General features: G+C 44.3%; 2 protein-coding genes across 3 annotated transcripts; one reads left to right on the top strand and one right to left on the bottom strand.

The window, feature by feature from the left end:
* Positions 1-1,139: 1,139 nt before the first annotated feature.
* On the bottom strand, positions 1,140-7,082 carry PKDREJ (polycystin family receptor for egg jelly). The gene has a single exon (XM_066319450.1). The coding sequence runs from the start codon at positions 7,080-7,082 to the stop codon at positions 1,140-1,142; it is 5,943 nt and encodes a 1,980-aa protein (XP_066175547.1).
* TTC38 (tetratricopeptide repeat domain 38) lies at positions 6,748-22,946 on the top strand. 2 transcript variants are annotated; one of them, XM_066319456.1, is made up of 14 exons: positions 6,748-6,812; positions 10,155-10,232; positions 10,684-10,765; positions 11,120-11,291; positions 12,237-12,410; positions 13,275-13,350; positions 14,420-14,539; positions 16,699-16,758; positions 17,815-17,853; positions 18,602-18,683; positions 19,571-19,736; positions 21,705-21,864; positions 22,149-22,222; positions 22,697-22,946. In XM_066319456.1, exons 4-14 carry the CDS (start codon positions 11,122-11,124, stop codon positions 22,788-22,790), a joined length of 1,215 nt encoding a protein of 404 aa, XP_066175553.1. In that variant the 5' UTR covers positions 6,748-6,812; positions 10,155-10,232; positions 10,684-10,765; positions 11,120-11,121; the 3' UTR covers positions 22,791-22,946. The 2 variants fall into 2 exon arrangements, with proteins under 2 accessions (XP_066175553.1, XP_066175552.1); XM_066319455.1 differs by lacking the exon at positions 6,748-6,812 and adding an exon at positions 7,425-7,448.
* The last annotated feature ends 1,004 nt before the right edge of the window (positions 22,947-23,950 follow it).

The raw sequence follows: 23,950 nt of genomic DNA, 5'->3' as shown, positions 1-23,950 counted from the left end.
TCCCGTTCCCTTTCCCTTTCCCCGTTCCCCATCCCCGTCCCCGTTCCCGTTCCCATTCCCCGTTCCCATTCCCCGTTCCCCATCCCTGTCCCCGTTCCCGTTCCCGTTCCCATTCCCCGTTCCCCATCCCCGTCCCCGTTCCCGTTCCCGTTCCCGTTCCCGTTCCCGTCCCCGTTCCCGTTCCCGTTCCGGTCCCCATTCCCGTTCCCGTCCCCGTTCCCGTCCCCGTTCCCATTCCCCGTTCCTGTTCCCGTCCCCGTCCCCGTTCCCGTCCCCGTTCCCATTCCCCGTTCCCGTCCCCGTTCCCGTTCCCGTCCCCGTTCCCGTCCCCGTTCCCGTTCCCATTCCCCGCTCCTGTTCCCGTCCCCATCCCCGTTCCCGTTCCCGTTCCCGTCCCCGGTCCCGTTCCCGTTCCCATTCCCGTTCCCGTCCCCGTTCCCGTCCCCGTTCCCGTTCCCCGTTCCCGGTTCCCTTTCCCTTTCTCCGTTCCCATTCCCCGTTCCCGTTCCCCACCGGCGCGCGGCCGCCGCGGCTCCGGGGTCTCCCGCGCGGGGCAGGGGCGACGGGCGGCCGGCAGGGGGCGCCCTGCCCCCGTGAAGGCGCCCTGCCCGCCCTCAGTCCCGGCTCGGGCTCCGGGGGACACGCCGTGTCCCCAGCCCGTCCCCAGCCGGGCCCCAGCCCTCGGGATGGGACACCCAGGCGTTCCCAGTTCTCGGGATGGACACGCCGAGAACTTCTTGACCCCGACATACTTTTTGCTCTTACATCAGCATGTGCTCACGCCAGAGGTAAGAGCCACACTCAGCACGGAGCTGGCTCCCTGGGCATCACCTCTGTGAGCTGGGCAATGGAGTTGATACTGCTGTGAGATACAAGGTTATGCTTAGCCACAAAACTTAGGTGGGAGAAGTTTTTTGGAAGCAGCTTCTGCTCAGGGACTGGCTTCAGCGGAAACCGTTGGCATTCTCAGTGGAATATGCAGAATTTAATAGCAGTGATAAAAAGATGATGGCTGAAACCTTTCATGAAAATAAGCACATTTATTTTAATTTTCGCTCTTCTCAGGCAAAGAAGCTGAATGTTTGCTTTCATCAGCTTCCAAAGGCTGATATTGCTTGGTGCCTCTGACTTAGAAAGTTTCATGTACGTCTCCCGGCTTCCTCAGCTGAGTTAATCTCCACACGCTTTTCCCGAGTTACCCATCTGATGTCTTCAAGGTATTTTGGACGAATTGTGCTCATAGCTGAGAAAAGTAAGGATTTCAGAATTGAATGGAAAAACACGTTCTCAAGAAAGGATGTTCCAGATGCTATGAGCCACTCTCGGGAAGTCTGGTAGCCATAGGACAAACCATAGAGCACAATGAAGAAGGATGAGAGCACAGTTATGCTCAGAACCAGTCCCCAGGCCACACAGATACACCACCAGCACAGCAAGGGCTCAGTGTCTGGGATCTTGCGAAGCTGCCTTATGGTAGTGCTTAGTCTCCTTAATTTGGAAAAGGTGCCCCCTTCTGCAATATTGGAACTTGACTTCTGGGACTTTTCACTCACAGCTATCTTCTGTTCCTCTGTGTCAATTACATTTGCATATTTTTCAGATATTATGCAATTATTCCAGTACTCAGAATCTACCTTTGGGTACATCTTAGTCACAACAGGAGGAGGATCCTTCTGGGAATACTTAAATAAGGCAATTATTAATATTTCCACAGGGAGGGTAAGCAAGGCACATTCAATTCCTACTGTTATTGATCTCAAATACCTCAGGTATACTGGAGTTTCGACATCCTTTTCAGCATTAAAGAACATAATGTTAACAAGCAAGGTGAATAATATTACTGCTAAAAATGTAGACAACCTTTGGAACCTGGTGAAAGCCCCAGTGACAACAGGAGCAAAAACTGAGATCCATAGATGATACTCTGTCAGTCTCCTGTTAAAATTAATAAGAAAATAGTCGAATTTGGGTAGAGGTGTCTGGGGGTCTGTGACAGAAAATTTCCAGTTTCGTGAGGGATTGTCTGGGTCAAGGAAAAGCCATTTTCTGCACAGAAAGAACCAGACCTTCCTGGTGGACATGTCCTCAACTTCAGCTCTGCTTAAGAACCAGGTTGGAGGTTTGTCCTCGTTATTGAGCCTAATCCTGAAGGAACGAATATCTCCCAAGTTTCTCGCAGTAGTTATCAGAAAGCAATCAATGCTTCCCCGTTGGAAAGCTGGAGAAGGCTGGTGCCATAAACAACGGAATTTACTCCTGCCATGCTGGCCGATGAGCTGCAGAAAGACCTCTCCTTTGATCCCAGCATTACAGCGACTGCCTGTGTACAAAGTGACCAAAAAGGTCCCTTTATCAGAAGCCTCATTATCTGGCAGAACGATAATGTACTTGATTTCCTTCTCAACCCTGTCTCTTCTTATAGCCCAGCAGCACAAAAGCAAGTAGATGGCAAAAATAGTAAGCACTGTTATGAGGGTCAGTGGGTTTTTAGGTAAGTCTACTATCAGGTTTCTCCCCAGATCTACTGTGTTGGGAAGAACTACTACTTTTGCTGCCAGGAACTTGATGTTGGGTGCAGGAAGGACTGACGGACTCCTGCGTTTCCGCTTAGAGGCACAGATACAGTGTACCTTCTGCCAGTTGGTCAAAGGGCCAACCACACACGTGTCTTTGCTCCACTGACTTCCAACTCCATCCAGAAATAGGCAGTAGTCATTAAAGACGTATATGCCCACCAGTTTCCGGTTTGGGTACCTTAAGATATAGCGTGTCTCCAAAACAATGGAGATGTTCTGAGTGTCTATGCCACTTTCCTGCACTATGGTTGCCAGCAGAGGGTATGGGAGACAGACTATATAGGGACCTGAAATCCTACAGTCATCAGTGGTTGTCTCATTTCCACGTGTAATTGTTGTTGGCATGTTATGAGAAGCAACAAACAACACTACGGGCTGAGCGTCAGTGAGATTGGTACCTGTAAATAGCAGGACCTTGAAAGTAGCTTTCAATTTTGTCACAATCTCAAAGTATATGGTTGGGGTAGTTTTATTGATCTCAAAACTGAATCCTCCAGTTGTGTAAGCTTCTGTTTTATCAGGTCCCATTACTAAATTAAAAGTTGTAAATCCACCTTTCCTGACAAGAAAAAAGTCGGCTCTTTCAGGTGTGAAGGGAACTAGATTCCCATCAGGCTTAGTCTCTGCCATTTTAAACCCCATGACCATTGATGCAATATCTGATGTGTAACCTAACCAAGGGAAGGGGCTCTCATCAAATTCAAAAACAGCAGTGGAAAACACAGTATCCGAAGTCACTCCTGAACTTTTTCCTTTTGTCAGTATTGGATAAAAGCAATTGTGGCAGGTGTCTGTGGCAGGCGAATAATTTGAAATGTTCCAGGCTTCATTTTTCTTCAGAGTGATATTCCAGTGTCCTGTTTCTATTACAGTTTCTATTTCTTCAGGGACTTTTCCCCAGAAAACTATGTCTGTTACACCTTCCATGATGGAGAAAACATGTTGAACTCCATCTGCACTGACATTCTTGAGACTCAGAAGATCAGCTCTCAGGATGTTGGACAAGCATCTTAGTATTCCACTGGTCTGAATTTCTGCTTCCTCAGACCAATGGGTCTGACTTCTCTGTTTCTTCAGAACTTCTGTTACTTTTGTCAGTTTCCCAATAGCAAGGTCTTGTGATCTAACATTCATTCTCTCAACTGCCTCTGTGACTTCTGAAAGAACAGCTGCCACTTGGTTGACTTCCATGATGCTATTTACTGAAATATTCAAGGCTGTTTTAACCACAGTTTCCCGAAGCTGAGCCTGAGGGAGCTGGACAGTTGGTGTCTCTTTAACATAGTTTAAGAGTGAGGCTGCAAGATAAGCCAAATAACCAGCTCTAAGACGATCTCCAGTCTGCTGAGCAGTGCTTAAACGGCTCGCTGAAGCCAGCAGCTCACGAAACACATCCGAAAGGGGTTGGGTTTTAAGGGGGTTCTTTACGTAGACACGTAAACTCACCTGGGTAAACGCCCCGAGGGAATCACGGACTTGGACATAAAGTGTCAAAGCGTATTTGCGAGAGCGCTCTCCAACCGGGAGAAAAGATGGAGGAGTTACAGGCTCAGAACCAAAGTAAAGAATTGTGCCAAATGTGTTTTCCACCACAGAAGTTACTGTAGTAGTTTGGGGTACATTGGAAGCTACTATCACTTTATATGTCAGAGGTAAATGGCTGTCAGAAAATCCTTTACACCTAACAACAAATTTTGTCAGAAAGGCTACACCGCGGTGGGGGTTGATGTTACACGTGCCAGTCCGAGGTGGAGTATTTACTGAAAAGGCTGTTCTCAAGGATGTGCTTCTACCATCCCAGGTAGTTACACTTAAGTGAAGTACATAGTATCGATATGCAGGCTTTGTGAAAGTCAGAGCATGTATAGACATGTAAGGCCCAGTCCTCCCCGTTGATGTTTTGGAATCCCAATCAAAATGAAGTTCTTTAGAGGTGTCTGAAAAAAGGGTCCAATAATATAGTGGCTTGTTGCTTGGTTTACAGTTTGAGCATTTTCCAGATATGGAAAATCTCTCTGTTGGAATTAAACTGGCCCCACAGTTTTCAATGCACCTCACATCCAGAGTGAGTGGAGGGCCAGGATCCACCTCTACAATTTGATCAGCATAAGCCTTCCTTCTGCCCTTTTCAATCACCAGGCGAAAGTAGTATAAGGTGCCTCCTGGGAGGGATTCTGCTGGTACTTTTTGAATGGGACCTGAGGGTGTTATCCATCTCAAATCCTTCTGGAATGGATGGCATTTGTTTTTCACTTTGAATTTCATGGTTTGATAGTCTGCTGAGTCTTTAGTGCAATACCAGGTAAATATCAGTGATCCCTCCTGTGAATCAGGATCAGAGGATTCAGAGCCATCAAGAGTCCAGCTCTCAGAAAAACCCACTGTGCGGACTGAGCCTCCTGAAATATTTGCCAATAGATCAGCTCTCTCAATCTGAACATAAATCATATCATAGGCCTTGAGGACTACTGAGGTCCTAATTGGGACTACCTCAACAGTGAAATAAAACAGATACAACCCGTAATCTAAATAATTACTGGGAACAGTTAAATGTATCATTTTTATGCCAAACATTGCAGAAGTGTTTACTGGCTTTGACCAGTCTGGCTCAGTTTTTGTGTCCTTAGCAGGATAGACTTGCCATAAAGGCTTGACAGATATGCCAACGTGGCAGTCTACGTTCAACTTGACAAAGAGATAAAAAGATAATGCCCTTTTCTTGTACAAGACCATGGCTTTGTAATCAGGTCTCTGAATCCAACACCTCAATATCTTACATTCCTTTTTCTCACAAACCACTGGTGCTTCTATAGTTTTTGCAGTATAGTTATTGACCTTGATGCTTAAAAGAGCTGGTGTAGGTGCACTGCTGGTGCAGTTCACTTTTGCAACAAACCCTGTGTATTTCTCTGCATCAAAGGGCAAAGCAGAGCGACGGACAAAACGCATGGCATTTTTTACGTGGTCGTTGTATGTGTACGTGCTACTCTGGACAACATGGTCTTTTTTTGTGCCAAAAAGCTGTAGATGGAAGGTCCACTCACACTGTAGCATTGGATGTTGTGCAGGGATAAACCACACTAAATAACTGAAGTTCTGCAGAAAAGGACGGCCACTGCTGAAAATGTGGACGTCAAGGTCTCTTTCTGCTGGTGGCCTAATCAAAACCCTCTTCTGGTTCATATAAAGGTACATTCTGAATTTGTACCACTGTAAGGCCACAAACTCTATGGTGAGTAAGTAGGAGAGCTCCTTGTATTGGTAGAACACAGTATGTGTGTTAGGGTGATCCGTGGAAAAAATGCTGTTGTTGTCTTTAGATGTGTAAAATGCTCCCTCGTTGTACCTGAAAATGTAAGTGCTGCTGTTGGTGTTCCCTGGACAAAGGTTGACATGGATAGGAGTTTCTTTGCCTGCAGTTAAGTTCAGGGTACCATTAAGCAGGTGCAGTTCCCCCGCCAATTTCTCAAATCTCTCTCCATCAACATGGAAGTAAATGCTGGCCACCACTATCTCATCCAGGCTCTGAGGAGTAGAAACGGCACAGAAGTTGCTTGATAGTGTAAATGAACTGTAGGAGCGGAGCCAACCTCCTACAGCCTGAGTGTCCACCAGTCTGTAGGCGAGTGTATTCAGGGTAAGGGGCTGAAGCCACCAGGATAAGCTGAGGGGCTGCTGAGGAACACTAAGGAGCTTGGAGCTGATACTGAGGACATGCACCAAGTCAGGCTCCACCTTGAGGGAGAGGTTGAGGCTTATGTGAGGCATCTCCTTAATACGGACCGAAGCAACGCGGACCCCGGGGTGCCTGTAGCGCACACTCAAGCGGTAGCTGAAGTAGGTGGCACAGGTCTGTTGCAACTCAACTGTTGGGTAGACAGCAGGTGATGGTATGTCCTGGTGCTCACTGCTGGGAAGGAGAAAGGTCGAGGGGACACCTCCTCGGCTGCTGAAGATGTAGTGCCAGCCGGCACTCTTGAGGCGTGCACACCAGCCCAGCTCCACCGGCTGCCACAGGTGGATAACGTGTGTCTGCGGCCAAAGCACGAACAGCCGCACGTCCTGCCCCGAGATCTCGACGCTCACGTTGCGGTGAAAGCACTCGGGCGCAGCGCAGGAGGCAGACGAGCATTGCACTGTAACAAGGCTGGAGGCCCCAGGTGAGGGAGCTTGTCCTGTCTGCAGCACCACCTGGCCTGACCAGCGTGAGACGTTCCTCACAGAGGCCGAGTTCAGGTACCAGAGACAGCAAGGTGGGGATGGCGACTGCCCCTCCTCCCCCTCTACCTCCGGCCCTACGCCTGGTGCGGGCTGGTAATGCAGGGTCACGGTGCTGTTCCACAGGCAGGACACCCTGTGCTCGTTGTCCTGCCGCTGGAAGACTCGGCCGTGAGGGCCGGGGCAGCTGACCCGCAGCGGCGACGGCTGGAGACGCACAGGGGACGCCGCGGAGCCCCGGCGGCAGCAAGCGAGCAGCGGCAGAAGAAGGAGGAGGAGCGCGGCCATCGCGGCCGGAGGGGACGGGGCGGAGGACGCGCGGGCTGCCGGGCGCCGCTCGTTGGGGCGGCCCCAACGGGTGGGACAGCAGCCCGAGGGCGCTGCAGCCTCCTCCGGAGGGCAGCTGGTGAGAACGCTATTTAACCTCGGACGCCGCCGGCTGGAGGTCGGTCCGGCAGAAGGAGCAATAATTTGGGGGGCCAATAATCGCCGCCGAACTGCCGCGGCCGCCCCTGAGCGGCGGCGCGCGGCCTCCGCGCGCACCCGGCACCCGCCGCCCGCCGCTCGCGCCCCTGGCGGCCCCGCCCCTGCTCGCGCTGGAGCCGCGGCGCGGAGAGATCGCGGCGGGACATGGCTGCGCTGAGGGACTGCAAGGTGAGGGCAGGGCTCCGGGCTGCGAGGGGACGGCAGCGTGAGGGGCTGCAGGGTGAGAGCAGGGCTGAGGGGCTGTGACGGGAGGGCGCCGCTGAGGCGCCGAGGCAGCGCGGCTCCGCGCTGCCTGTGCCCTGCGCCCGGGGACGGCGGGTGGCCTCCGTGGGGGTCCCGGGCGCTGCCGCCGGGCTGTGGGCTGCGGCGGGCGGGGAGCCGAGCCCGGCTCGCTGTGGCTGGAGCTCACCCTCATACACTCGGGTGGGTTTCGGAGGAGGGAAGCTGCTGTTGGGATCTGGAAAGGGGGAATACACCCATGCCTTCTACTGAGGAAGCAGACCCATGTCTGAGCATCTCTGGGTCTTGTTCCCAGCGTCCCATGGCACCCACCTGCCCTTTCCCTGGGCCTCAAGAGTGGGTCAGGCCTTCGATTAACGCTAAATCAGCCTCGGGGCAAAGGGTGCGCCCTACAGGAGCTGCTTACTGGTTAAGTCATTTGCGTGCTCTCTTTCTGATAAACTTCTTTTATGGTTGTGTTTCGTTTAATTAGGGCAGGGACAGGTTAAAACAGTCTTGAAGATTGCGTGTGACAGGTGCGTGATTGACAGAGCTCTGGGGATCTGTCACGCAAGGAATTCAAGAGGTGCCAACTGCAGCCCATAGAGAGCACAATTCTTAGAGCCAGCTAAGATTCTAGCAGAGAAAAAAATACAAATAAACAGTCACCAGATCTCATGACTGAATTCTAATCTTAGAGCAGGGGAAAGAGCAAGGCTTTGCCCTCACCAAGAAGCAACGAGAAGAGCAAAGGCCATGACACTAATACAAGAGGCATCACAGAGAAGACTCTCTCCTGGAGTTGGAGAGAGGGTTGTGGGAGATCGGTGTAAGAGAGCCCAAAGGCAGCCTCTGTGGAAAGGGGAACTGATAATTGCCTTACAGACTCTTGAGGCTGATTTTTGCACACTCAGACTCCCTCCTGGATTTCTTCAGTCACAGTCTGATACCTCACTAGAGAGAGGCCCCAGGACCTGAGCGTCCCAATTAGTCTGGGCAGGACCCCTTTTGTACATCCTATGGAAGATAGTCTATAACCCTAATATTGCTACCTGCTTGACTTTTCTCTTTATTCTTTTTCTGGATAAAAAAATGACATAAAGAATAAAAATTTTCAGCTCCCCCAAGGTTGCTGAATAGAGCTTAAAGACTAACTGGCAAAAAAAGATAAAGGGGTTTAAAGGTATGCACACAGGATTATAAAAATGTCTGGAACCAGTGGAGAAACAGATAAGAAGGACTACAGTGTTTTATTTGGCAAGTTATGTAACACAGAAACAACAGAACATGCCGAAAAAAAAAGTTCAAAGAGAGGTCGCTTTTAATATTGGCATATTCAGTGAATACAACCGTCTGAGACCCCTTTTTATGACTCTCCAGGACCATAAAAGAACTTCCAGTAGGAGGCAGATGCATGCAAATTCGTTCTAGGAATTTGTTCTGTGTATTAGGTAAGAAGCACATATTAACAAATATGTATGATTCTGATGGATATAGACCTTGTTGCAAAGTCTCATCACACCCACAGAACAAGGAGAGTGTGTCCTGTGCAGACAAGGAATGCCTGCTTTCTAGTGCATCAAATTGTGTTAGGAAGTTTGTTCTGGCCAATTTCAGAATTGTGGGTGTGGTATGAATTGTAAAGAAAATGTGTCATTTTAGATTCAGGTCTAGTCTTTCAGGCATATAATTTGAAGACTCAGTTGCTTTGGCTGTTGGAATGTGAGCCTTTAATCCAATCACTGTGGGAAAGATTTAGATTATATTAACAAAAAAGTTGTCTTTGCCTGGTTACTTAAAATTTTTGACAGATTATTATAGCTAGGAAATGCTTTAAAATGTAAAATGAGAAGAGCTGAATTCTTGCAGCATCAGGAAGGACTAAGCCCTCATTTGGAGAAGTCTGAATTAGCTTGCCCCAAGTCTGTTTTTATAATATATGTCTGTCCTTTATGTTCTGTGTACTGCATTAAAGTAATGCTGGAGTAATTGGGGCAGCTCTTCAAATGAACTCTGCTCATTTGCCAGCAGCCAGCCAGGAGGTGTTGTGCCTCAGTCATGTTATGTTACTAGAAATTATGGCAGCCCAGTTCTGCTTTTCTTTTTAGCTTTATCCATTTCCCATGTTCTTATTGTTGTCAGGCTTGTTATAAATCTGTGGTCCAGACTTTCAGTTGATTAACTCCAGAGACTTAGTGGATTTGCTCTGCCAGGCTGTCTGGTCTGCAAGTTGATTCAGAAGAACATTACTGTTTATAGAAGATTACAAATTTATAGGTTATAGGAGAACAGGGCTTATTTTACCATGTCTCTACTTCACACGATGTGTGCCTGTAGCAGAGGAGCTCACCAAGAGCTGTAATGAATTCAGAATGGTGCTGTCATTATCAGCTGGGCAACCCATGGGGATCTTCTGTTACACTTGGTAATTGTTGGCTACTTTAGTCTCACTGCTAGCTCCAATGAATTGAGTCTGAGATATAACTACAGCGGAACAAAAGGTTTGTTTCTGCCTCACACTGTCCTTCCAACTTTTCTATTTAAAAGTGCACAGCAGACCAAAAGATCAGGACAGCATCAGTTTGAACATCTGTCGGTGTAGCCTGGAAGATGAGGGTGTAAAAGGAGCGCTTTTTGTGTTTGTTTGTTGTGCAGGCCTGGCAGGATGCTGGACTTGTCCTGTCCACGACCAGCAATGAAGCCTGTAAGCTCTTTGATGCTGTGCTGACACAGGTATGACCGAAAAGAAAATGGGATTTGAAGGGACTCGTGCATGAAACACTCTTAATTGTAGATGATATTTAAATTTCTTATTAGCTGGGAGACCTCAAAATCAGGCCACCACAGGAGTTTAGCCTTTAGCTGGTGGCAGGAAACCCTTTAAGCAGAGGGCTGTGCCAGATGCTGCAGCTGTGGTGAAAACCTCAGCCAGTGTGCTCTTTCCACTTGATACCAGCAAATCAGCCAGCTGACAAAAACCCCGTAGAAATCCAGGGTAATTGGTTCTGCTGGTGATTGAATGATATGAAATCCAGTTTTTTTCTACTATGCTAAAACCTACCTGAATGCAACATTTGTCTTTTAGTCATTTGTCTTGCTTTTGAATTTTAAGTGTCTGTGAGAACAAAAAGAACCCCAGTATCACAGAGGATTTCTCGACCCTCTCTTACTCTGTCTCTTACAGTATGCAACTTGGACCAATAATGAGAGCCTTGGAGGTATTGATGGATGTCTCTCCAAGCTAAAAGCAGCTGATCCAAACTTCAGTGAGTATGACCTTTGATTATGAGCATAGAAAGTGCTGGATTAATGCCTGTTGTCTTGGTATTTAACCAACTTTGTTTATGCAAGGGCAAGGTGATAATCTATAATTCTGTAAAACTTACTCAAAATTTAGAGCAGGCAGAATGCTTTTGTGTGTGTGGTTTTTTTTTTAAATTCCATTTCACATGATATTTGAATAGCTGTCATGAAAAGCTTCTGAGAACTTTAGACTTGGGAGACTTCCTGGACCCCTGTTTCCACAAGTCAGTTTTATTGAAAATGCTCAGCTCCTTTAGTGTCTTGTGGAGCTGAAGGCTCTGCTGTGAGCTCAGCTGGTGCTGTGGTGTTTCCTGCAGCAATGGGACACGTCATTGCCAATGGCTTGGAGCTGATTGGCACTGGAAGGACCGTGAGACTCGACAAGGAGCTGGACAGCGCCATGAGAGCCATGGTGGCACTTTCCAAGTCACAGCCACTGACAGAGAGGGAGAGGCTTCATGTGTCAGCCTTGGACGTGTTTGCCAGGGGGTGAGTCCTCTGTCACCCTGCTCGAGGGACTGAAGAGTTCCATTGTCTACTGCAGGCAGAAGTGAAGGTTGGCAGTAGTGGTGTGTGGTGTTAGCTGACATCTAGCAAAGGGTCAGGGTGACATGTCACAGAGTGTCCCTGAATTTCTCTGTCCACCCTAACAGCCATGTTTAGCTGGTGAGCAGCACTGTAGGAGGTGAAGTGCTCTATTGCCACCACTTCCTAGCATTAAGCACTCCCCATTTTAAATCTGTCACAGATCCATCAGTGTGGTTTAGAACTAGGAAATGAAGTAGTTGGCTACGGTAGGGTCCCAACTCAGATGCACAGAAGGAAAGTTACAGACTTCTCTCACTTGTCTCCCTATGTCAAAATCTATTTCTCCTGTAAAAAAAGGAAAATAAGAATGTCACATGTGCTGTAGAGGCTCACTGCTTCTTCATTCTATATGATAAATCTATATGAACTGCAGAACATATGGGCTAATGATTTATTTCATTGTTTGTTTGCCAAACAAGTGGGTGAGCATGGATTAGCCTCATATCTCATAAAAGAAAATGAGGAAGCTTCTGAAGCCCTGCCACTGGGCTTGATCCCCACAAAAGGAAGGGAAGGTGTCTTTGTACATACAAAGTTCCATTAATTATGGTGGGTCCCAGTAGGAATATTTTTAGATTTATGGTTTAGGCTTGTTTCATTTTCCTTGTGTGTTACAGTGATTTGATGTAGCCCAACACAATTTCTTTCATAAGATTTCTCAGAAGGTGCCAAATTAAGATAATCCTATTATTAGCTTAGAAAAGACTAAAGAATTCCTTCAAGGAAAAGAATAAGTCATTTGGTGCTGAATTTTCTATTTTTCAGCATCGTTTGAGCTCAGGACTAACAGTTGGGGCAAGCATGTATGCCTTCTTCCAGTGATGGAAATAATTTTTTCATTTGTAGCCAACTTCCAAAAGCTTGTGATCTATGGGAGCAGATTCTGCAGAGCCACCCAACTGACCTGCTAGCCCTCAAATTTTCCCATGACACTTATTTCTACCTGGGATATCAACGTCAGATGCGAGATTCTGTGGCCCGTGTTTATCCTTTCTGGACACGTGATGTTCCACTGAGCAGGTGGGGTCATGCTTCATTTGGAAATTGCTCTTTACCTGGTGTGCATGGACTACGTGGTTTTTGAGTTCAGACTTGCAACTTCAGGATCTTTTGGAAACAGACATGTAGACGAAAATCAAGAGTCTGGAAGTTAATCAAACTTGACCACAGGTAGAATGTGTCTCCAGTATCCCTCTTGACATTGTTGAGGGATTTTTCTTAAGTGAGCTGTGTCTCACTGCTGTCAAATACAGCACATGGTGTGTAACACACAGGATAAAATCATGTCCTCACCCAGGGCAGTGGCAAAATTTCTTTATTTCTTAAAAAAAAATACTATTCATCTTGATCCATTAAGTAATTTAGGTGCACATAACATCCCTAATTTTCTTTTGTGTTGAGCCTTTATGGCTTAATGGGGATGATTTACAACCGGTTTAAAAGGGCCACTTCATGTACTTTTGTACCCTTCTGTGGTTTTGTGGGCACTGGGGAAAATGTAGAAGACTGCCTTTGAGATGCTCAGATAGCTTTGGTGGCAGCAGTATCTCACTTCTAGCCTTTTAATTCTGCATCTTGCAAACGTTATGGAGATCAGTAGCTGGTTCTGTGTAGCTGGTGATTCCGTCTCATGCACAGATGGAAATATCCATTCCAATGTGCATGTTGTCATTGTTTGCCATGCTGGTGTCTCAGGGTTACTCACTTCCTCTGAGAATTAGCTTAGTAGTGCTGTATCCTGTGAGCTTGAACCCTTGAACCCTTGTTGTAAATTGCACTTCAAGGACTTTTTTGAGTTAAATGCTCTTTCTAGTTTGTTTTTTTCAGTCTTGGATTAAACCTGGTTATAAATGGATGATGTGCTCTTTTCCCCCCTTTTGTTAGCTATGTGAAGGGCTACTACTCTTTTGGACTTGTGGAAACAAACCTTTTGGATCGTGCTGAGAAGGTTGCCCATGAGGTAAACTGCCTGCTGTTGGTGCTAAAGGCCTGGAGAATTCTCAGAGAGGGCAGTAGTTTCTTCCAGTTGTTAGTCAAAGTAGCAAAGAGATAAAGCTCAACGTGGAAATGCTCACAGAGCTTTGTGAGACTTGTTGATGACTATTCTCACATCTCTGCCCCACCAAGGCAGTTTCACTGGACTGTATTCCCCTCGCTTGCTTATGAGCATGCCCTGTCAGATGTGGTCAGAACACCCCCATAAAATCCATGTATCAGCCCGTCTGCTGCTTCCCACATGTCTAATTGGCTGTTTCCTCCTATTAAAGAATGTTGGATTGTTTGGATGTAGTCTGCTCTTGACAGTCAGTCGTGTTTGGCTTCCTGCTCCCTTTGTTTCCTAGATGCTTGTTCCTGGATAATTGAACAATTAACTGTAACAATGTTCCTGGGGATCAGTATTAGCCAGCCTGTTTCCTTTCTATGAAGATAGCTGACTTTCTCCAGTCCTCAGGATTATCCCTGTGCTCCAACAGTCTCAGACACAAATGTCTAATGGGTGTTCTTGACAAAATTTCTGTTACATCAAATTGCTGGAAGTGACAGTAGAGACCAAACCCTAAAACTTAAGCCTTTATTAGGTTTATGACTAACTTTGCAAAATGCCAAAAGCCTGGTGCGAGTTGTTGGGCCAAGGAAGAGGAATTGGCTGAATACTCAGAGCTGGAAAAGAAATAGTTGTCTGCAAGGCACTATATCATGGTATATATTGTGCCTGTGCCTGCAGTTCTTTCATTGGTGCTTGTCTGTGAAATAGGTATCATTTCACAGTCATCATCAAAGCCTGTGTTTTGAAATGTTTTGTGTTCATCTCCCTGCAGCAGAAGCTGGGAAGTGAAGTCAGCCAAGAAACATTGCCTTCCTTTTCTGTCCAAATCAGACTTCTGGGCTGTGGTTAGTTGAAATGGTACAAGGATGTACTTAACATGCAGCCAGTAAAAAGTAGTCTCTTGTTTCTAGATAAGCAATGATTAATGTCTATATTTGCAAGTTTGTAAATCTCATCATGTTTTCCTGTTTTTCACTCACAGGCTTTGGCTATAAATCAGACAGATGCATGGTCTGTCCATACTATAGCTCATGTAAATGAAATGAAAGCAGAGGTGGAGAAAGGCTTAAAATTCATGAAGGAAACGGAAAAGAACTGGAAGGTAAACATTTTCATGGCATCTCTGAAAAAGCTCCTTTCAGGTTTTCTTTAATTCCTGCAGCCAAGTTCTTGAGTCCTCTGCCTGCAGTTCCTTCCTACCTGTAGACCTGCAACAATCAATGCAGAGTTTGCATATTAGAGGAAATCCTCCATTGAGGTGCTGCTGCTTTCCGTGCAGCTTTTAAAGCAAGAGGCAGGAAGAAGTGGCACATTATGAGGGACATGACTGTCCGTGTTTGTGACCTGTTGTGTGGTTATAAAAGTTAAGTGACCACTGATTCTTTCACAAGCTTTTTACTTAGGCTGTGGTAAGCACTGACTGTCAGTTAAAGGACCTGGCTAAATCTCCTCATGGGACCTAAGATGAGCTGGAAAATGACACAGTCAAATCAACTGTTTCAAAACACTAAAATACTTGTTTGCTTCTGGATGGGGAGGGGATTTTTAGAACAACTGTAAAGAAAAGAGGTATTATGCTCTTATGTATTTTCTAGTGTAGTAGTTACTTTCTAGTGTATCAGTTACTTTCTATAGCCAACATGTTTGATACCATCTTTCAGAATACTGAACAGGTTAATTAGTCTGTCATACAGTCCTTTGCCTGTAAATTAAGTTTCATTTTGTGCTTGACAGCATTTGCCCAGTGATTAAGTCTGTTATATTCAGAGCTGAAGGTTTGCCTTTGCTAGAACCCCCAAGAGTCTATTTTAGAGTCATCTGAGCTGGCTGTTCACCTCACCCAAAGTGCAGGACTGGACAGTGAGACTAGAAAGGCTGTCTTTGTGCTTCTTTATTTTTTAAGTTAAGCATTCAGATACTGGGCTTGGAACTGCAGCCAGAAGACTCTTGCTTGAAGTTCACATCTGTCACTTACCGGAAAGCATTTTGTCTTTTAATATGTTAGTTTTAATGAAACAGTGATGTAGGTGATAGACAGTTTGGGTGATACCTTTAAAACGCCAGTTAGTGACCTTTGGGTCGATTTTTTTAAACTGTTCCTTCTTAAATTAGTTGCATGTCTCTTTGGTTCATACTCTTTATCCAAATAAAATCAAGTGCAAGCCCACTTCTCTCTAGCAGTTTGATCTTTTTTAGAGCTCAAATTTAGCAGCAGGGAAAAGGTTTTGCTTTATTTAGTCAGGTAATTCCATGATCTGGTTTGTATGACATTTGGAATGGCAGTAGGATATTCAGCTTGATATTACCAGTGTTCATGCCAAGCACATAACTGCTTCTGTTGCTCAGGTTTATTTTGTGATTTAATATTAAACAAGCAAAGATTATCAGAATGTTTATCTTAGCACTGTAAGGCCCTGACATGTATTGGGAGCCTTTACCTTTGTGTGTCCTGAAAGCGGTTGTTACAGTTGTCAGTATGACAATAAAGATGATTTTTCCACTTGTGAGGCCATTAAGTTTAACTACAGAACTGGGAGAGAATGGGAGGAGAGGGGTGAACCTTTCTGGTATTTTAATTTTCACCAAAGGATTATGAAACTACATTTGTTTGTTTTTAATGCATTCACAAAAATAAACTACAATTGCCTTGAACTGCAGGCTAGGGAAGAGGATTTGAAGTTCTGGCACCAGCTGGAAAAGACAGTTCAAAATTGGTGCAGTCCAGCAAATATTCATCTCACCTGATCAGCTGCTAGTGTGTTTGGCATCTCTTGCAGCTTCTGTAGCCTGTTGTAAACTTGTTTAAAAAGTGATTCCTCTTTGTCTGAGGTAGGTTCTAGATGGCTGGGGTGAGTGGCCCTCCTAAGGCCTCCATTATCCTCCTCTCTCCACTGTCTGGCCAGGTTACTTCAGACAAGATGCCTACATTTTAGATGAGACAAATCTTACTCTTCTTAGAGATGTAGATTAAAATGTTTTCTTTAAAAAAAAAAGGGGGCTGAAGAAAGGTGAATTCTGAGGCACCCAACTTAAACTCTTACCTGGAAAATTATGTGGGGGAAACCTTGGGTTTGAGGTGTCACCCTAATAGCTGCAAGGACAAGTGTAACAAATGAGAAGGTGTCCTGGCAGCTGATTTAAATTTCTTGTGTCTTTTGTGTCTCTTGAAGTACTCAATTTTGCCAAAGAAAGAAACAGAAATCTGGTTAGATGACTTGAAAAGGGAAGTTATTTTGTAATAATTTTTTTTTCTTTCTCCAGAGCAGTGATATGCTTGCTTGCCATAATTACTGGCACTGGGCTTTATACTACGTTGAAAAGGTATGAGATATTTTCATACAAGTGCTTTATGGTCCAGATAGATTATCTAAAGCTCTTTAAAAGATAGAACTAATATTTACTGGGGGGGAATCAGCTATTTAAAGGGATGTTTTTATAAAATAGCACAGTGCTACATTTACAAGGTGGCATAGTCCTTTATTACTGTTATTTTGAGAATTTTAATTGCATTGGTCAAAAGTTTCAGTATCTTTCCAAGAATGTTGAAATATTGCTGTGAGACTATTGCATGTTTGAAGATCCAATAGTTTCATTAATGACATTTAGCACAGTTATTTGATAGCAAGATGAACTTAGATCTCTAATTTTGAGACAAAAATTAACAAAATTCTTACCAAATTCAGTACTCATTTTCTGGCCCAAAAATTTGCTGACTATAAAAAAAGAGGCCATAAACTCTAAATTGGGTTGCCAATGCTATTTAATGTTGTTACTAATTCTTACTATTGAAAGCCTTTAAAAATGGTTAAAATTTTACCCAGCCTGTCAGAATTTCCTTGGATTTAATGTTTACCACTCATGGGATTCAGCTTAATAGGGAGATAATTGTGGCATCCTTGAGAAGACAGCATCCTCTGGCCAGAAAGCAGAGGAACATAGAAGGAACATAATTCTCAACAGGAGTCCAACAGTTCATTTATTTTGCCACTTTCTATCCACATAACTTTTTTGAAGGCTACTTAAAACTGGTTGTTTCCCCTCTCCTTGCACTCACCATAGGATGAACAGATTTTTGCAAAAAATCCCTGCAAGGATCATTAGAATGAGAGGCAATACCTCATGTTTGTCCTTCTTGCCTAACTTCTGCCAGTATTGGTACTTATTCTTAGATGAAACCTCAACATACTGATCATTCTACCTGTTAAATCCAGGCTTTTCTGCTTTGAACACCTCAAGGTTTCTTTGACTCGGTTTGTTTTGATCAGGCAGTCCTGAAGAGCTGTTCTGAGGTCTGTTAATGTGTTTGTCTCTGGTTGCTGCCAGTCTCTGCTGGTTGCTGTGTCTGCATGTTAACCACACAGTCCTTTGCTTTTCCAGGGGGAATATGAAGCTGCTTTGACAATTTATGACAAGCATGTGAGTAGGGGCCTTTTTTCCTTTACTGAGATCATGCAAGATCACGATGTATGCTTTCTTCCTTCTGTGTGAGATTGAAACTTATCACAGTGTGTGATCTGTGTATAAATATTGCTTACATCTGTTATTACAGTCTTTCAGGGAAACAACTTCTCAGCAGTTCTAGGGAAAATGCCCCCAGGACTTGAGTGTTACATAGTTTGAGTGCTTGAAAGAGCTGCAGTACTAGTGATTTCCATTCTGTCCGTGTTTCTTATTCATACCTTTTAAAGGATGTAAATTACTTTTCCTATAAAGTCAAGTGACCTTTACTAAGAACTGGTTTTGCATGTTAGATACAAAGTCAACTGTCTGGATTTCAAAACCTTTGTAAATAAGCAATATCAAATTAGATAACATAGGACATCTTTGTAAGGATTGTAAAAATACTGCAAGCATTAAGAAAGCTGCTGGGCAACTTTCTATTAAGATTGATCAAGTGAAGTAATATTTATGGCACAATTTTGGAAAAAATAAAATACCACAGTGACTCTCCGTATTTACTGAGAAAAACAACACATGTAAGTTTCTGTCATTTCAAATTCCTGTACTCAAGAAAGATGCAATTAGGACTATTATGAAACAAGTAATTTTGAATTAATAGGAGGATAAAATTAATTTAGTACTGTGAAAATAAGTTGGATAATCTGAGGAAGTTTCCACTAGCACTACCATCACTTGGCCAGCCTGGATATACTTGTGATTACAGATTGCTCCCCCGTGCCTGGCAAGTGGAAACATCCTGGATGTAGTTGATAACAGTTCGATGCTGTACAGGCTTCATCTGGAAGGTAGGATATCCTCTGGCCATTCTTTTTTGTTACTGCAATTTTCTTTTTCCCTTCCCCTGCTGTTCATGTTGGGGGAAGTATTTCAGTGTAATTACACAGCAAGCTCGATCAGTGTTTCAGAAGAAACTTGAGAAAAGCATCAATGTAAAGTTCCTAATAATATCCATAAGCTTTACTCTTTCCAAGAGCTTCCATTTTCCATGCCAGTGTGGCATAGCAGTCAGCTCCAGCTAGCACAGGTCACATACTTCTTCTTTACAAATTCACTTTTATTGTCCACGGAGGTTTGAGGCTGAGCAATCAAGTGCATAAGCCTCTAAAAACCCATGGCACTTTCTGGACATAAATTTCCAGTTAGATCCTTTCTTGTTCTGTTTTGATCCTGATTGAAATAATTACTATGGGCATAAGAGCTTCTGGCTTTTTGTACTCTCCTAACTCAGTGGCATTTCCCCCTTTTTATGTCAGTGTTTATACACTGCGGTTCATGGGAGGGGGCACGATGGGCAGACAGTATTTCACACTGTTTGGATAAAACACTAATGATTTATTGGGGTTTTTATTAAATCCATGTTCTCACTCTGTCTTGTGATTCCTACAGATGGCTCGTGGTGAGCAGCACCTCTAAGACATTATGAGCAATCTCATAATAAAACCATAAGCTCACACAATGCAGACTAAAATAATGCCTCCTGACAGTCAAGAAACTCTTGGCCCAGATGGGTCAGGCTGCAGCTGAGCATTATTACTGCATAAAATTGGCCAATCAGGAAATGTTCTCTTGAGTTCAGTAGGAATGCTTTTTATGCTGAGTGACTGAAAGTACATTGCAAAGTCATACTTTTGCATGTGGCAATGTTATTGATAGAAGTAGTTTTTACTCTTAGGTGTAAAGCTTGGGGACAGGTGGAATGATCTGCTTGGGGTTACAAAGAAGCACACCAAGGATCACATTCTTCTGTTCAATGATGTGCACTTCTTGATGTCTTTCCTTGGAGCCAAAGACCACAAAACTACTGAGGAGCTTTTAACAACTCTGCAGGAACTTGCCAGGTAAGCAAAGGAATTCCTGCATTGGGTTCAGTGAATAGCCCAATGAGCTTCAGGGCAATGATGTCTCTGGCTTGCTGGAGCTCCAACATGCTCTTCCCTGCCTTAGCATGTCACTGGGATGTGTTGGTTTAAGCAGGACAACATCCAGTTAGGAGACCCATATCAATATTTATTTTTTGAGTTGATGTCTGTAAGGGTTTCTCATCCTGTTGAGCATAAATCTTTTGTATTTGAGGTCATGGACACCACCTGAGCAGTTGCTGTCTGTTTCCTTTCAGGGGGGTCACACTAAGCTGTGATACAGACAAGGAGTAAAGTATACTAATAAGAACATTCTACAAGATATGTCCGCTGTCTGTGGTGGATCTTTTCTGTTCTGGTTTAAAAGGTTAATAACAGAACATTAGTTGGTAGTGATATTCTAATGGCTCCTCTTTGATGTGTTGTTAAGTCTATCTGCAGGAAATTAGGTTTCAAGTACTACCAAAGTAATAATCTAGAATATTTTGCTTTCAAATTAGGTTATTTGAAAAAGTTGAATATTTAAGTACTAAATCCAAACAATTAGGGGTTTGTGTTCCCTTAGGTATTAAATGACTGGAAATTGCCTTGGGGTTTTTTTTAAAGGGTTGATTATAGATGCTAAATTCAATTTCTTCCCCCTACTACGCCCTCTTTTTCCCTCTGTTTAAGCATCTGTTGCTTCCTTTGACCTTAAAAAGAAGGAAAGAGAACCTGAAATTGTCACTGTTTGTTCCTGGCTATATGTAGTTTTGAGAAATACTGTAATTTTTAAGAATACTTATCAAAACAAAACTTTCAAAGTAAGCCTAAGTATGTCTCATTTAACTAAAGCAGAAAACAGCAAATATCTTTTGTTATTTATTCTATTATTTATATAAGTATGTCAGTATATATAAAGTATAGAGAACTGCCCATCACAGAGGCTTTAATGAACATGTATTCATATATGCTACTTGTTCTTTCACCCAGTGCTTCCTTTCACCTACTTTCAGCCTTAATAATACATGTGTACATTTTTAGCTGCAGTTTGAAATATTACAAAGCTTAATTTCATTATTTGAGAAAGCAGGCTGTGAGCTGAAGGGGCTATATTAATGATTGGAATAATTTACGTCTATAACAAAGATGTAATATATAAATGATAGCCCAGAGGCGTTTTGTATGTGTTAAGAAAGCAGTGATACAACCTGGGCACGACCATCAGTCCCAGCTGGCATTGCAGCGGTGTTCTTCCCTGGCCTTAAGCCACGGAAAGTTGCTGGGAACTTGTCGGGTGTCCCATGGCGCACTCTGGTGGTTGATGTCACAGGCTCCTTTCCATGGAAATGCTGGACAAAACGTGTAAAAGAGGAATTGTTCCATCATTTTCATCACTGGCTCTCTCAAGCTGCTTCAAATCAACATCTATTGTGCACTTTTATCTTTCTAGGATGCCACAGTTTGTTTAAGGAATGATAAACACATAGGGCAGTGTTGCCTGCTGGAAAATGAAGGCTGGGCCAGTGAAAGAAACAGGAAGTTTTGTAACGCTGACTTGAGAAGGAGCTGGCTTGCAAGGTCATGACTGGGAGCTGTGTGCAAGGACTGGTAGACAAAGGACTAGCAATAGGATGTTCTGGTGGGGTCAGCAGAAGGGAAACTGCAGTTTTCTTACTTTCCTAGCCCAAACTGTTTATTGCAAAGGTAGGAGAGGGTTGGGCTTATGCCTTTTATGGGTATATTCAGGAGAGTAAAAACTGATTGCTGGATGAGTAACAAAAAGGTGAAAGTAGCATAACCACACCAAAAGATATGACCTAAGTCAAGTGCCTGAAACATCAGGCTTTGTACAGGAAAAAAAAAATAAATAAATAAAAACCTGTCTGCAGGCAGTGGCAGACTGGCATTGAAATATGGCTGTTTGTGCTTTGGCTTATGGAAGTTAACCACTTTCTCATTCTACAGAACACCTCATGAAGACCACCAGCTTTCCCTGGCTCCAAGTTTGGGGCTGCCCCTGTGCCAGGCTTTTGTAGAGTTTGAAAATGGGAACTGTGACAAAGCTGTAGACCTGCTCTACCCAATCCGTTATGAACTAGTCCAAGTGGGAGGCAGTGATGCTCAGGTAAAGGAGATGCAGAAAAGATTTTTTGATGTGACTTAACCCCCTTTCAGTAGCCGCCATTAAGTGCTTACCACATCAACAGCACTTCAGTCTCAGTGAAAAGCTGAACTGTGCTCATGACTGAATCCTATTGGCAAACACTTACTAGCAGGCTTTGCTATTTATTTTTAATGTTGATATGTTTCCTTCCTGTGAATTTAATACTTTGGTAACCAAGACATTGTAGCCAGCAATACATTATAAAAATTACTTATTAATTTGTATTTTGCTGACTTTTTTTTCAGAGAGATGTTTTTAGCCTGTTATTGATTCATGCTGCTTTAAATTCTAAATCCAAGACCAAACGAAACCTTGCAAGGTGAGTATTTCCCCTGATAAATATTTGTGGAGGTAGCAATGTTGCTAAAAGTAAGAAGTAATGTATATACTCAAAAAGTAAGAAGCAACAAATATATTCAAACCAATAAATTTAGGGCTAAAATGATATACAAACATTTATATTAAATGTAGCAACATTTAACCAGGATAGAAAGTACAATAGCTTCCAATTCCCAAAGTGCACGCTTGCAGCCTGGATGGATGATCTGTTCATGTTAAGGGTAGTTGATTTTCACATGGTTCTGTCTTCAAATACGGCCTGTTGACCATGTGTGCTATGGCCTGCTAAGCTTCTGTGAACTGCTGCAGCTCCAGTCAGTGCCACTGCTGACATCTGCTTTGCTGGCAAGTCAGAGGTGTGCTCTGCCATGTAGGCTTGCCTCAGCACAGCCTGTTTGGCAGAAAGTTCCACGTTTATCACCTGCTCCTCACCCTCCTCCTTCTCCTTTCACAGGTGTCTCCTGCATGAACGTGATATGATGAGACCAAAGTCACCAATGACTGAGAGACTGATCAGGAAGGCAGCAGCCGTGCATTCCATGGCGTAGGGCTTTCCTCCATCTGCAGCTGGAAGAGCCAGGAGCTTTCCACGAAGTCTGGGTGGAGGGAGTGCAAGGGTGGTGGGAAGGAACTTGGGGAGGTACTCAGGGTTAAAAGATTTGAGAATAGTTTCCTTAAAAAAAGACAGAGCTGTTGCATTTCCAGAGGTTGTGTCTTAGATGATTCCACAAGGAAAGAAGAAAACTTGTTGATAATGCACAGCTTTCTGGAGCATCCCAAAGGCAGTGCTGCTCTGGTATGTTTTCTTGAACATTCTCTCTGACCCTGATTGTACATAGTGCAGTTACAGTGCCTGGGTTTCAGTCCTTCTTTGGCCCAATTTGTTACTTGGCCTACCTGTGAAGTAAACTGCTCAGGTAATTCAAAGGGAGGTTTTAAATAAGGCTAATAGGAAGGTGTGGGCCAGAGCCAATATAGGCATGAATGGAATTCATATCAAGCTTCCAGCCCATTTAGGCAGGACTCTCAGATCTGTCTGCATTCAGGATCTCTTTCCAGGTATACATTTTTAGACTCCCTCTCATAAAATGTTAAGTTTTTCCTTTCGATATAAAACAGCAGAGCTTTCTGACAATACTGGGTGAATGAAACCAGACAAGAATCAGCCAGAAATAATGACTTTTCTGACATGGGTGCTCCCTCAGCATTTTTAAATCTTTCAGAAAAAAGGGAAAAGCCTGGATTTCAGGTGAACAGTACCATCTGTGAAGGGTATGTTGGACTGGGTCTTTGTGCCTCCCTGAGCTTTTGGATAGCCCATCCTTATTACTACCACCTCACTCCAGAGTCCCTCCATGTTGGGTTGAAACCAGGGTTAAAGCACACACCTGAGAGAGGTGAAGACCAGGAGGTCTTTCTGCCATGGAAAGAGGGCTCAGGGGACAGACACAGCTCTGTCCCAGCACATATGATGGGATAAACTTCAGTGCTGCAAGTCCAGGTAGAGTGTGAGCCATGAGCCTCGAGGGAGCTCTGGTGCCTCTGGAGTCCTGCAGCATCCCAGAACTAATGCATTGTCTTGCGTAGTATTCCAGAAGTCCCTAATGATGGGGAAGATTGTATTTCAGACCAAAACTGAACTCATGCCACCTCTTCTGTTGTAGAGACCCCATTCTGCAACTGCCCAAGCTCTGGCTTTGCTTCCACA

The sequence above is a fragment of the Sylvia atricapilla genome, chromosome 5, assembly GCF_009819655.1.
Source record: "Sylvia atricapilla isolate bSylAtr1 chromosome 5, bSylAtr1.pri, whole genome shotgun sequence".
Taxonomy (NCBI): domain Eukaryota; kingdom Metazoa; phylum Chordata; class Aves; order Passeriformes; family Sylviidae; genus Sylvia; species Sylvia atricapilla.
The sequence above is the reverse complement of the archived record's forward strand: the minus strand, read 5'-3'. Positions and strand labels throughout refer to the sequence as shown.